At 39.9% G+C, this 15,004-nt stretch overlaps 1 protein-coding gene across 1 annotated transcript; it reads right to left on the reverse strand.

The window, feature by feature from the left end:
- Nucleotides 1-448: 448 nt before the first annotated feature.
- LOC100778522 (transcriptional repressor ILP1) lies at nt 449-6,054 on the reverse strand. Its single transcript, XM_006605489.4, has 6 exons — nt 4,788-6,054; nt 3,969-4,136; nt 2,372-3,039; nt 1,913-2,201; nt 1,457-1,746; nt 449-1,053 (listed from the first exon to the last, which is right to left on the reverse strand). Exons 1-6 carry the CDS (start codon nt 5,937-5,939, stop codon nt 870-872), a joined length of 2,751 nt encoding a protein of 916 aa, XP_006605552.1. The 5' UTR covers nt 5,940-6,054; the 3' UTR covers nt 449-869.
- Between the last annotated feature and the right edge of the window lie 8,950 nt (nt 6,055-15,004).

Here is a 15,004-nt window from a genome sequence, read left to right on the forward strand (position 1 = left end):
GGGTTACCGAGGATGAGGAATCTGACAAAAAGATAAGAGGCGCTGCATTGTAGGCCTCCTCTACAAATGGAAATAGTGAGGCAAGTGATCAGATTTAGAGGAAATTGAAAGCAAAAAGTTCATCGTTTTGGTGAAGAAATTCAACCACCTAAAAAAAAAAAGAATAAAAGTGTATCTTATAAAAGAAGTAGAGGTGTTTGGTTTGCAAAAACATTTTCTATTTTCAATTTGCTAAGATTTAGAAAACTTGTTTGGTTTTACTTGTTTATTTAGCTCAACACAAACTTTTGCGCATGTTTGTCCATCACTCCCTCTGCTGCCGATTCCCACCTCTGTTGCGTTCTGCGCCGCCACCACGACGTACCATCACACAGGTTCCTCTAGATACCTCGCTACGAAATCCACTCAATTACCAAAAATAATGTTAGAATGAACCTTATACAAGTTATTTCATATCAATATCAAATGCAATTTATAATCAGATGAGTATGCAAAATTTTACAATGTCCTCCAGAGACTCTAGCATAAGCATTAGTAATGAAAAAAGTGGCCGGTAGGATAAAATGAGACTCCCTCTGAACCCCCAAAGTGATATGGGGAACACTCATTATTTGGTTCTTGGTAAAACTTCCCCATTGTGGTGCACAAGGAGCAATGGAGGTCCTCAATTAGGTCCAAATGTTCCATTAAGTCTTCATCCCTCTGTTGTGAGAGAGAATGACGCCTTCTCAGGATTTGAAATCATAAGCATACTCCGGATGAAGACTTGTGTAAAGGTCAAAAAGCTATCTAAAATTGCACTGTGGGTTAACCTAGGGCCAGACTCCACGACAAACCAAGAGACAACGAAACATGAATTCCAAGCAAGCTCACAATGCCTCCTTGAGATGGAAGGTTCTAGCCATGCTCCTAGCATGATCATATTCATTGAGGTCAACAAGTATTTTCTTTAATCGACGAGCTAGATGGCTTGTGTCACTCTCTGGCACATTTCTTCTCTCTAGAATCCTTCCAAGTGACAGCACATAAGTCACCAGAGGCTGCAATTTGCGGCTAAAACATGAGAAGGACAGAAGAAATATTAGATTTCTGGCCAAAAATCATAACAAAATAATAAAGGTAATACTCTCATTGTGCATATAAAAAAGATATAACAAATGACATTAGACTAGAGTAAAATGACTTTATAACCAGTAAGAAACAACTTCATTGTGATTATCACATCTTAACACTACATCCTCTACTCAAATTTCAAACAATCCCATTAGCCTCACTGTAAGTATGAACTTAATAGTACCCCAATTGCATGTACAATACCCAATTTACCTCGAGATAGAATGCAAACTGACAGTAATGTGATTCAAATGAGTCTCAAGTATGTGCATAATGTTTTATTCAAAAGAAACAAATGTAGTCATCAATGTCACAAAAATTCAACAAAGTACCATCAACATACTTTTTGTCTCCAATGACACTTGGACCAGACCAGACCCCAGATAGGGAAGCAATAATCCGTTCTGTTCTTGTTATTGCATCTTGAACATTTTCTGATATGACTCTTAAGTGAGGTAGAACTTTTCCGCACAAAAGTTCATCTAGAGCAACCTTCTCTAATACCGCCATTGAAAATACATCCTTCCACGAGCCAATATTTCTCAACAATCGAACAGACACACCAAACCGATACGCCGCAACTCGTGCAGCATCTGGAACAGCAGCTAGTACAGGCAGACTCCATGTTGGGACCTAAAAGGTAGACAAGATTAGAAAATGATCAGCAAATGCCTCATAATTCTGAGTATCTACAATACAAGCCCAATATAAATAAAAGAATCACCATACAGATCAACAGAAAATGAACAAAGAATATACTTCTAACTTGTAAACGTAAATGTTGGTTTTCAGAACATACTGTAAGATTAGCAACAGCATCAGCTAAGCGTGTTCGAATGGAAACTAGCAAACCAGCAAGAGCTTCACTTTCATGAGACACATGCTGCACAATCAATTTTGTAGCAGCAATAGCATTCACTGTTTCTTGTTGACTAAGCATGTCCCAGCAATGGGAAATTTCATAGTGCAGAATAGGAAGTGCAACCTTTTCCACCAAGTTTGGGACAAGTTCAAGGTCAGCATCTCCATCATCATGAACAAAATCTTTTCCATCTTCAGGCAAACCATAAGTGAACAACAATTTATACCTGATTAAGACAAAGAAAAACCCAATACAAAATATAAATTGATGGAAGGTAAAAGATACTTATATAACATACATCTATATATAATCAAGCTATGGAGTGCAATTAAGCGGCTAATACGAACAAGCTTGTGCCAATAAAGATGGTGAAAAAATTCAAGAATAGTTCAATACCATTTCATCTCTTGAAAATCTACACCCTTGTGGAGTGGATCCCACCTCAAGAGTTCCAATCTTACATACGGAGAGAAGATCAGTGGAAGACTCAATGACATATAAGCATCTTTATAGGTTGATGAGTACTCTCTTTTCCATTCTTCCATTCTACTTTTGACCAAGGATAGTTGACCATATTCCTCAGAAGCATCACTGAAAATCTCATCAGCAGCCTGCAGCACCAAATCACTTTGTGACTGATATGCTTGGCTCTCACTATCACTCTCATCAGTGCTTGATTCACCTTCTATTTTATGATCATCCCATTCCATGGATGTGACCTTATTATAACCAAATGCTAGTGACCTCTTGCGTTGACAAGCCTCGGCCCTCACTTTCATATTCATTCGTTTCTCAAGATTTAAATCTCTACCAAATTCATCTAACTTCACTGGCAGATCTCTTTGTTTTCTTACAGCAGCAAATGCTTCCTGAGCAGCAATTTTGGCGGCTTCCATATTGTTACCTTTCTTGATTAAAACTGACATTGCAGCTTTTACAGCTTCTTCTACCTCAACCATTTCATCATCATTGTTAGTGGCTCTTCTTTCAAAAATGGCTGATGCACGATCTTGATGAAGTTTCTTCATCTGCTCTTCAAGTTCCTCAATGTAACATGCTTTATGCTGAAGTAAAAGTCATAGCATAACAGATAACTTTAGTTACAGCCACAAAAAATGATACCATGCATAAAAGCATTCATAAATGACAAATAGATAATGATGGTTAAGTTTTAAATATCAAGCAATAAGAAAATATATATTCTTCAACATTATTAGAAGTATCACAGTCATGTTTTCCAAGTGGTTTTATAGCATAATAGTCAATCCTATGCGATGGAGCTGCTATAGGTGTGTTGCATTGTACCCCCTTCCTGCTTGTGTGGCCTGCTGTGGAACAGTTTTATGTTGCAGTTGTTGCAGCTCAAGTCATGGTCACTTTCGTGTGAAATCACAGCCATCTGAGTCATTTTCCACAATTGATAACAATGGTTAAATTGCAGATGTCTGACTCACTCTCTTTTACACTTTTGCTCTCCGTACTTGATTTATTAGTGACAAGAAAGAAGTAAATACAAAGACAAGGATATGTCAATATATCCTCAAACAAAAAAAAAAAAGAGAGAAAAATAAGCTCATCATTGCATTAAAACTCTCTTGTCTCCTACATATAATATGTATTAGGTACTAGGTAGACTCCCTTAAGAAACCATGCACCAGACAGAGAGAGGACCAATTCTGTCCCAAAACAGATCAAAGGACTAAGAAAATTTCACTCTAGCTAAATACACCATAAAACTTTATATGTAGCCTATCTCCATAAAGCATTTCCACCACCATAAAGCAGCAACAGCATAGGTACCTCATTATCAAAGTAGTTAACATAAAGATGTAGGAAAGAAAAAAAAAAGAAGCAAAACTAATGAAATGAGATTGAAAAGAGAACTTAAAAAAATAATCTGGTGAACCCTGTTGGAACCTAATCTCTCTTAAAATTTAATTATGAAGGAAGACAAGGAACAAGGAGGACAGAAGAATACAAGAAATACAGTTACCTGTAAAAAGTCACATATATTTGTGACATAATTTCGGAGCTTTTGCATAAACCGGTACTTCTCATCAGCTACTACTAAAGAGTTTTCAAGAGCAGTGATGTTCAAAAGGGAGGCAGATAAATTTTCATCAGTTTTACTCAATGATGACATAGTTCTTCCATGAGATTCCTGCCACAGAAAATTTAAAAAGAAAGAAAAAAGCAATGAGATAATAAGAAATCATTGATAAGAAATCATATCAATGAACTAAAAGATAATTTTTTATACATTTCATGCCAGAGCAACTCTACAGTAATTATCTATCTGTGTACAGTAACATGTTTGGATGGTAAAATTTTAAATGCATATCATTGTTCTCGCCAAAACAGTGCAAATCCTTTTTGTTTTCATCTCCTATATGTTACAATCCTCTGGAACATGTTGGAAGCCTGTCGACATTCTTCTTTTAAATGTAATTAAAACAGAATTCATCTAATCAACTGTCAGGAGTCCCTCAACCAACTTGGCTAATTCTGACCACAATAACACTACACTATAATGACTCCTGACAAGTAAAACCAAAGACACATACCTAGATGGTGCAAATATCACAGAGAAGAAAAGATTCAACTTAGGCTCTGTTTGATTCAAAGGAGAGGAGCGAAGAGATTTTATTTTATTTTAATCAATAACAGTGTAAACATGATCTCCAAAAAGCAATGATAATAAAAGTGCAAGCATCATGTACCGTACAAAAGATAGGCAAGATCACAAATTTGACAGGTAACGATACAGCCTGACACACAGCCAATATGGGGACATGATAAACATACTCCATACCTTAAGCCTCCTCACATTCTCAAGCAAAGCTTTCCTAGCAGCCTCGGCTTGTTGCGATATAGGCACGACATCCAAAACCGGCAACGATTCAATTGCTCCTCCGATGCTGGGACTCACCGATGCTGCTGCACTTGGAACTGCACCATACACCTTTGCTGCAGAGGGAACAACAAAATTGTGCTGCAATTGAGCACCTTGCACAGCAGCAGCAGCAACATCAACCCTAGCAGACCCTTCATCCATTCTCTTCCCTAACCCCTTCCTAAACTGCTCCTCTTCCCACATCTTCTCCTCCTCATCGTCGTCATCATCCAGCACCTCTTCCTCTCCACCCTTGAACCTCAAATCCACTCTCCTCTCCTCCACCTCCTCAAAAACACCCTTCTTCCCACCATCCACCTTCTCCCCAAACATCGCAATCCGGCCCCTAAACTCTGGCTCCTCGTCGCTCAGCCCCTCAGCAGCGCCATGATTGCTCCCACCATCCAAGGAGATGTAATCCGGCGCGGCGGGGCGCGCCAGCCGGAGCCGCTCCCGCTTCGCCCGGATAGCTCTGATGGTTTCCTCATCAGGATAAAACGAGTCCTCCTTGTTCTGAATGCCCACGGTGGCCAATTTGGCTTCAACTTCTCTATGCTCGCCTTCGGAATCGGAATCGGAGTCCCGACCCTGGGTCTCCGGACCTAAGGGTTTCACGTGTCCCTTCAATACGATGACAGGCTCGGAGGAGGGTTTGGGATCGGAGCGAGAGGAGCTGCTAGAGACCAACGTTCGCGTGTTCTTCTGGAGCTCACGTAGGGCTTCTTTGGTGTAAGTTCCGGCTTGCGGTTGGACGTTGGTAGGGACCGAAGGGGAAGAGGTATGCGCGATTCGGTCCTTGAGAGTGGTGATTTTGTGAGAGGACGAGGGTTTTTTGGCGGTGGCGGCGGTACGGTGGGGTTTGGAGGCGCGTGGACGCGGGTTTTCGTCGGTTTCGTCTTCGTCATCGGCGAAGCTGAGGAGCTTGGGGGCTTGGGGCTTCTTCTTGGGCTTGGCGGAGGAAGGGGGCTTGGAAGGGAGGGTGGTTGAGGTGGTGTCGCCGTCGTTGTCGTCGTTGGATTCGGTGTCGTCGCCGCCGCGGCGGCGGAAGTTGCGGGATTTGGCGGTGGACATGAGCGAGGGTTCCGGTGACCGGATGTGATGGTTGGAGTGAAGTGTTTTGGTGATTATCGGATTCTAGGTTGAAGTATAGAACATATTGTGAGGGAGGGAAAATCACCTGATACTGAACGTAAATTTGGTGCCAAATCGTAATTTATAGTTTTTGCAAGGACGTTGTTGTGAAATTCGATAATTTGCGGGAGGGTTTCTTTTAATCGGAGAGTACTAATCCCTCGATTTTAATTGATTATTTAAAAATTTATAATTAAAGGCCACATTCAATATGGTGAATATGTGATTAGAAAACAAAAAATATAAAAGAGTGGAAACTTAACAAAGATTAAGAGTTAACACGATTGTTAAGGTAAGAGAGCAAAACATATCTTTTACTTTTGCGAAAGGATTATGGACTGTTAGATGCATCGAATTTTAAATGGATGGATGAACCATCATGAGATTATTTTTCTTTTCTTTTTCTCTTATTCAACACCTGTACATCCCATTTTATGCTACTACTAAAGGCGATTTTTAGCAATGTTGTTGCCCCCACCATTTCTCCCCTTTTCTTTTTCTTCCCAATTTTGGGACGATAAAGAGTTTGAAGGCCGGGTTACCTCAGGAAGACACCACTTGGGAAACATGGGATACATTAAACGCTACTTTCCACCTTGAGGACAAGGTGCATTTTCCAAATGGGGGTATTGATACGAACCACGTTGCAAACCATGCAGATCACCACGTTGCAGACCATACAAATCACCAGCTTCGGCCCAAGAGGAATATCCATAAACCAAGCTTCTGGAAGGATTACGTGATATCTTAACTAGCATGAATGAATATTACAATAGGAATATTAATATTGCTTGCTGCCAGTAACCGTATTTGTCACGTAGCACATACCATGCATATGCTGGAATATTCTAGACAGCACTAATGATTAGCTTTAAATATTCCCTTTGATATGAAATAAAGCAAGCAGAATATATTCAGTTCACTTTCTCTCTCTCTCGCTTTATTGCTTTCTTCACGGAGACTCCCCTTCAGTCTCGAATACGAAGGATATTACCCATCACTTCACCGGGAAGCACAAGAATGAAAATATATTCTAGTGGGTCGCCTGCTAAGGACTCCATCTTTGAGAGGAATTTTAGCCTTTGGGGATGGACAACGACACACCCTTTCTATTAAAGGAAGGACGAACAGGGTTCAAGTTTTACGCATCAGAAAAAAGGTGCTGCTAGGGGTTGTTGGCAACGTTGGAGTTAAAGAGTAAGTACAATCTAATCGCAAGGATTTACAATATTAAGTGAAAATAATATTTGTAGAAAAAAAATGAAAGAAATAAATTTAAACCATATAAAATTTTATATCAATTATTATAATTAAGTTATTTACTAATAAATTATTGGTTTAAGTGATAATGAGTTCAATTTTTTTAAGATCTTTTAAAGATAAAAAAATAACTAAAGAAGATCCGTTAAGGGTACTCAATTAAATTTTGTGACGGAAATTAATCATAATAAGATTTTTTTCAAAAGATTATTATAATCAACTAGGTGGATGATTTCAGGCGCAACAGAACAGGACAAGGACAATGAAAATTGCTTGGTGGAAGAAATAGAAGCCTAGGCGAAATATAAAGATGTGGGGAGTGGTAGTTTAGGACAAGGACAATGACAATTGCTCTGCTGGCACAAGCTCTTGGGCTGCGGAGACCTCACCCCCTCTAGAAAGAGAAGGCTGGACTCCTGGCCAAGCCACCTGTGCAAGAAACTCCTCCACACTCATAGCTGACTACTGACTACAGCTTTGCAATCTCTGTATGATAATGATTTGACCTCTGTGCAGGTTCTGGAGCATGGCAAATAATGTCTCTGAAGTGAATGAGGAGGGTCCTGTAGGAGGAGCTGGAATTGATGGAGCTAGTAAGGGAGTGGGAGATGAAGCTGGTAACTGTGGAAGATGTAGAGTCGAAGTGGATGGTGTTGAAGGGTTTGGTAAAGTAGATAAAGAATGAGCAAAAGTATCTGGTGCTGCTGAAGTAGGGGGAGCCTCAGATCTCTTACCCTTGGCCTCCCTTGGCCCTCTGAATGCCATTGTTGGATCATCTAGATTCAAACAGTTCTTCTTTATATATGCCAAGTTAATGGTTGGGCTAAGACTCTCCAAAGATCTGGAATCTGATGTGACTCCTCTAGCTTTACACAAAGCTATGATTAAGGCTAGAAATCCAAGCCTAGAGGAGTCATGCTGGGCAATGATAGAAATCTGGTGGGAGATGAGGTAGCCCAGATTCATGTCCATTTTCATGATAATGCCATAAATCAACTTGGTCTAATCCAATGTGATGTCAGAAGTATGGGAGGTAGGGACCAAGTTCGAGTAAGAAAGAACACTCCAAGTCTGAGTGAGTGTGGTCATGTTCTTCCTTAAAATCTTCAGAGGCTGACCATCAGCATTTAGCTCAAATCCCCTCCCTAGGATGTAGAACTTAGCAGCCAACTCTTGAGGATTAGGCCTCAAGAGTGCAAATCTAGAGTAAGCTGATAATGTCTCCCCCTCCTCAATGATTACAGGGGTTTTCAAGAAGGTATTCAAAGTGTCTTCATCAAACTTCACCAAATGGACTCTCACCCTCACCTGCTTAGGTGATTTATCCTTGGGATCATAAAGGTTAGCATAAAACTCTTTCACAATGGCAACATCAATGCTGCCTTTATCAAAACTGGTCAACTCCTCATCACATTTTCTTCTCTCCAATTCTTCCTTGAACTAATCAAACTCAGTGTGGTAGATTACCGCATTCCGCTCAGGGAGTATCTTCCTGGGTACAACAATGTCAGTGTACCTTTCCCAGGCCTCAGGAGAAGTGAACCTGGATCAGTCATATCGGACCTGGGAAGGTGTGGCAGGTGCCTTTCTCTTCTTTGATGCCATCTGAAAATATAAGATCAAACAACAAGATTAATCAGGGTTATTTTCAACAAAACAGAAAATAAAACTAAAAATTGAACTGGGCGATTAGCGCAACAGGATGGGCTTAGCGCACCTTATAAAATTTTACTCATGGGCTAAGCGCAGCAGACTCGCGCTTAGCCTAAAGATGCAGAAAATATTTTTCTGCAGATTAGGCTTAGCGTAGCATGCTGGGCTTAGCTCAGCCTCAACAGAATGACCCTTAGGCTTAGCACACAGGGCGCGCTTAACCTAACCACAAAAACTCAAAAACAGTGAGAGAGTTGAGCTTAACACAGCAGGGCGCGCTTAGCTCAACCTCCTTGACACACAACAAGGACTTAGCGCAGCAGCTGCGCTTAGCCTTATTCAAAGGACTAAAAATAGAAGCATATTGGCGCTTAGCCTGACAGGTCAGGCTTAGCGCTGAATTTTTTTTTCAAAAATCCTAAATGTCTGAAACACTAGTCCCACTTAGCGCATAGATGCGCTTAGCGTTCATCGCTTTTGTTCATCAACAGGGATGAACGTGTTTAGCGCGACATGGTCCGCTTAGCGCGATAATCTGGAAATCCAAAAATTTTCTCAGATGCGATGAATAAGCTAAGCGCAGTAGGCGCGCTTAGCGCGTTCATCACGATTCTCAGCAGAACGAAGGGGTCTTGGCCCCTTTCAGCCACATTGCCCCAAATGGGCTTCTAAGTTCCCAAAATCCTAAAATGACTAACCCTCAAACTAAAAAAACTAACTTAACACACTAACTAAGAAAGCATGAAATCATCTACCCTATGGTTTGAAAGATGAAAATGAAATTGAAAATGTACTCACTTACTTGGATTATGATTGCAATGTAGAATGAAGCAAGAACAATGCAGACAAGTAGGTTTCAACACACAGTAGAAAGCATAAAAGATCAGGGTTAGCAAAGGGCAGAGGCAAATGATTTTTGGGTAACACCCAAAGTGCCTCAGCCTTTGGTTTTAAAAATTGAAATTCATATGGCGCACTTAGTGCATAGCTGAGCTTAGCGCGTCAATGAAACGTTTGGGTTCTGAGTAACCCTGTGCTTAGCCTAACCTAGCGCTAAGCCCAACTTGAGGTTTCAAATGGCAGTGAGCATCTGGGGCTTAGCGCCGCAGGTGGCGCTTAATGCTTTCTGCAACACAAAATTTTCTGCAGTATTCGCTTAGCCTAAGATGTAAGGCTTAGCGTGCAATCAAGCTTCAACTTACAGAGAGTAGTTTAGGCTTAGCGCAACAGGCGCGCTAGGCGCACTTCCAAGCATTTAAAAAATAGTAAGGGATTGGCGCTTAGCGCATCCTTCCGCTAAGCCCAACTCGTGAAAGTTCAATTCCAAAATGGGTATGGGGCTTAGCTCAGGACAACATGCTTAACGCTGCTACCATAAATTTTTCCAGAGGAGAAGTGGCGCTTTGCACATTATCTCTGCTAAGCCCACTGCTTGAAGTTTACTTCCAGTGAAGATGTTGGGCTTAGTGCAGTGATGTGCACTTAGCTGAACTATTCAGCCAACTAGTCAGGGGTCTAAGCGCTTAGCGCGAGCAAGCTCAGGCTTAGCGCATGAAGACAGGGCGCTTAGCGCAAGGGTTGCGCTTAGCGCAAGGGTTGCGCTTAGCAGATGAACAACTAATTTTTTTTTCTGAGTCTTTTCTGTCCATCTCTTCACCTAGGCTTTAAAACCCCCTTGTTCAGTACTAAACAAGCTGAAAAATTAATCACAATCACAAGCAACTATCCTAACTACATGCAAGAGATAAGAATGAAAAAGAGAAAAGAGAAAGAAAAGTTGGGTTGCTTCCCAGTAAGTGCTCTTTTAACGTCACTAGCTTGATGCATCATCCTATTATCTTGGGTCCAACAAGGTTCCAACTTCTAGAACCTTCTTCTCTAGTCTCTTTTCCTCCATCACATTCACCTTCAAACAAACATTTTGGTTAGGCAAAGGTTTCTCTTCATGAAACATATTGAAACTGATTTGTTGGTCTTCTATGGCCATTTGTAGTTTCCTCTTCCCCATGTCTACCACACAACTTGCAGTGGACATAAAAGGTCTTCCAAGAATTAGGGGAATGCCAGCATCTTCTTTAATGTCTATCATTACGAAATCAGTTGGAAAGATCAAATGTTTGACCCTAACCAAAATGTCTTCGATCACTCCATATGGTCTTGTGATGGAGCAATCAACCAATTGGAGGGTCATGCATGTGGGCATTATCTCTATCTCTCCAAGTCGCTGGCACATGGAAAGAGGAATTAAATTGATACTAGCTCTCAAGTCTATGAGAGCTTTACCCACAACAACCTCACCAATAGAACACGGTATAGTGACACTTCCAGGATCTTTGTGCTTTGGGGGAAGGATGTGCTGAATGACTGCACTACAGTTACCTTCCACTACTCTCGTGTCACTGTGGATATACCGCTTCTTCTTTGTCGGCATGTCTTTTAAAAATTTGGCATAGAGTGGCATCTGTTGGAGATACAACAGCCATAATTGTGAGCTCCACCACAGATGGCACACCCTGCAACCTGCAAAACAGTAGATGGTAAAGATTGCGCAAAATGTATTTGAGTTGGCAACTTACTTAGTGTTCGAGTCAATGCTTCCAATTACTTAGACAAAAACTTGTTTTATGCCAACAACGCATCTTGTGATGTAAGTTCTAGAAGGCTTTTCTTTGTTGGTATGTGGGCTCTATCTCTGAGAATAGCAATGCCACTTGCAGCCATATTTTCAATAAGATCCATGGCTTCTTTAGGGGTTTTCAACTATATCTTTCCCCCAACAGAAGTGTCTAATAGCTGCTTGGACTGTGGCTTAACCCATCAATAAAAATGTTGAGTTGAATTGGTTCTGAGAATCCGTGAGTGGGTGTCTTTCTCAATAGACCATAGAATCTTTCTAAGGCCTCACTCAGGGATTCATCTGGAAATTGGTGAAAAGAAGAGATGGCGGCTTTTCCTTCTGTAGTCTTAGACTCCGGGAAATACTTCTTCAGAAATTTCTCAACTACTTCATCCCAAGTCTTAAGACTATTGCCTTTGAACGAGTGAAGCCACCTCTTAGCTTCTCCAAACAATGAGAATGAAAACAAGCTCAATCGAATTGCATCTTCAGGCACACCAGCCAATCGAATAGTATTGCATATTTCAATGTAAGTGGCCAGGTGTGCGTATGGGTTTTCATTTGGTAGACCATGAAACATATTATTTTGAATCAGTTGTATCAGAGAAGGAGGATACGTAATTGTTTGTGCCTGAACCTTTGGCCGCTCTATACTGGGAAAGAATTGCGGTGCAGTGGAACTTGAGTAATCTTCTAGGGTCGCTCTTCGTGGCTCTTCAGCCATAATAACTTCTTCAATTAAATCTGTATGAGATTGCCCTAGAATAGGAAAGCTAGAAGGTGCCTCGGAAGATCGAGGTTATTCTTCTGGAGTTGCTGCTGCTTCTAAGTCCTGCAAAAAATTTCTAATTCTCTCTGCATTGCGCCTTTTGCAAATACCGTTAATCTCCAAATCGATGGGGATCAAATCACCTGTAGTAGATCTTCTTTGCATACAAGAGAGACAGAACAACAATTATCCAGTTCAAAAGAACAATAAAATGTGCAATAACTAAAATATGAACAAAAAGAATCAATGAATCAGAGAGAAAAATACAAAGCAATGTCGTAAAACTAAATTGAACTCTTCTAATGAATTATGTTACCCGGCAACGGCGCCATAAATACTTTGTTCATTTTCCCATATGGTTCCTTTTTCTCCAATTTTCAACAAATATATTCAAGGGAAATGAAACACCGGAAAGTGCATCGGATCATCAAGTATTTAAACTTAAAATGGAGTGATCCGAGTATCGAACTTAGGGAACTTGCTTATTAGACAGAGTTTTATTCAGAAGTAAGGCATTGTTGGAACAACATTGAGAAATGATGGTTAAAAATAGAAATAAACTACTTCTATGATAAAAACAGTAGATGCAAGTAAGTAAAAGTTGACAACAATAGGTAAAAAGCGTTGGGTCTTTTTGACAAACAAGCTGATGCATATGAAGATATTTCTCTAATCAATCATGCTTTTGTGTTCTATGTTGTAGCCTAAAATACTAAACCTCGATCCCTCGTAAGTTTAGACTAATTTAACTTAAGCTTCGTCTGCAGATCCCTCTTGTAAGACTAGGCTTAACTTAAACAACATTATCGTAATAGCATATTCAGAAAACCAAAACCCCAACAATCCATCCTTGGTAACAGTACATATTCAGTCCTGCTTCTATCAAGTTCTAAGGCAACAATACATTTCTCAATGCTAAAGTCACCTAACTGTACACACAAATGGGTGATCAGACCAAGAGCATGCAGAAATTAAGCATTGAAAGAAGCATTGAACACATAAAACACAATTAATTAGATATTAAAGTAATTACATCAGTTATTCCTTAGAAATCCCCAACTAGGGTGTTTAGCAAGCCATTACAGAAAAACCCTAACACAAATGAGATTGAGAGTACAAAATAATTGTTCCTTACACAAGAAGGGGGATCCCTCCTCCTCTTCTCAGCACCTCACCATCACTTTACAGCTCACTAATCTCTCTCTAATTGAAGAACCCTAGGCTTCTTTGCAAAGCTGCTCCTCTTGCTGCCTACAGAGTTTCTATCTGAAAATTTGCACCGTGGTGTACTTGCTCTGGAATTCTGTACTGCTTGCTAAAAATTATGTACCCTAATTCTACACAAGATAGGCATTAAATAGGCTCTGAATCTGTGACGTTGCGCTTAGCGCGAGTTAGTGGATTTGAGCTTAGAGCCAGTGATGAGCCTGGCTAAAGACAACCATCGTGCTTAGCAAGTGGATGTCGCGCTTAGTGTGCAACCTTGATATTTATGCTTTACCAGATTCTTCTGTCGTGCTAAGCGCGCTGAAGCTGTGCTTAGCATTGGATGCGCACTGAGCCTAAATGGTGAGCTGAGCGCAACTGCTCCCTTTAGCACTTCAAGATTTTAGCCCCTTTTGACCTAAAATTGTTCAAATTTTATCATTAAATCACATGGAAGATACTCTAGAGATAGCTATAACAATAAAACAAGATTTATTTACAAATCCCTACAAAATAACTATAAATTGGGGGAAAATATACAAGTTTTGGAAAATGTTTTCTATACAAAAGTTAGTTGTATAAGACGACTAACAGTAGTATAGAAAGTATTAAATGGAACATAAGACTGAATTTAGAATCATAAGAAATTGTAGAACTCTCACCAATGGATGCTGACATTGTACTTGACATGGTTGACTACCTTAACCAGAACAATGTCATCTTCCCTCGCATAGATGGTGAGACCCGAGAACTTTCCATTTAGGGTAATGATGGGTTTGGTTGAACCCAATTTCGTGGCATTCTTTTGCACCACCTGTGTAGAACAACATCCAATTAAAGGTCACACCATTCACCTAGGAACTAACACTAACTAACTAAACTCCTTTAACTATGAAAAAATTTAATACATGCACCTATTATTTAATTTTATTCAATATTATAACTACTTGATAATGCTTAATTAATGTTTGCAATTCATTATGTAGCTCTAATAATGCTCAATGTAATTTGTAGGCACTTTTTGTTTTCCTGTTTGCATCGTGATCTCGACATTCGTTGTTAGACATTACAGTGACCATCATCACAGGTACAAATGTTTTTCATTAAATTTTGATGCTCTTTTTTTTTACAAACACTTTTATAACTTGTTGACTGTGATTAATGACTATTTCTTTATAAACAATTGATGTTTATGATGAGTGAACCTTAGAGTCTCATTGAGATTCAATACAATGATTCTTCCGGACAGTTTGGATTAACTGTTATATTAAATCTTGAATTATCCGTTTAGACAGTTTGGGAAGACTCATTTTTTTATAGTAGATTCATACATATATGTTAAGTCTCTTTTGTTGAATTTGATGAAATTTTGGTACAACGCATTTCTGGTTGTACTTTGAGTGCGTACTTGATTGTCGGGGAATTGATCTCACCGCTTTCATGTTGTGTAGTTGGAGATCAATGTGAAATGCTGCCAAAATTTCATCAATTTTAGGAAAA

Source organism: Glycine max, chromosome 20 (assembly GCF_000004515.6).
Source record: "Glycine max cultivar Williams 82 chromosome 20, Glycine_max_v4.0, whole genome shotgun sequence".
Taxonomy (NCBI): domain Eukaryota; kingdom Viridiplantae; phylum Streptophyta; class Magnoliopsida; order Fabales; family Fabaceae; genus Glycine; species Glycine max.

What these genes read in the sequence shown, in the direction of transcription:
- LOC100778522 (XM_006605489.4), bottom strand. Translation starts at nt 5,939, where the DNA reads ATGTCCACCGCCAAATCCCGCAACTTCCGCCGCCGCGGCGGCGACGAC. An exon ending in GATTTTCAAGAGATGAAATG is followed by an intron (nt 2,202 to 2,371) that starts GTATTGAACTAT and finishes TGTCTTAATCAG; the next exon opens with GTATAAATTGTTGTTCACTT. An exon ending in ATGCTGTTGCTAATCTTACA is followed by an intron (nt 1,747 to 1,912) that starts GTATGTTCTGAA and finishes TCTACCTTTTAG; the next exon opens with GTCCCAACATGGAGTCTGCC.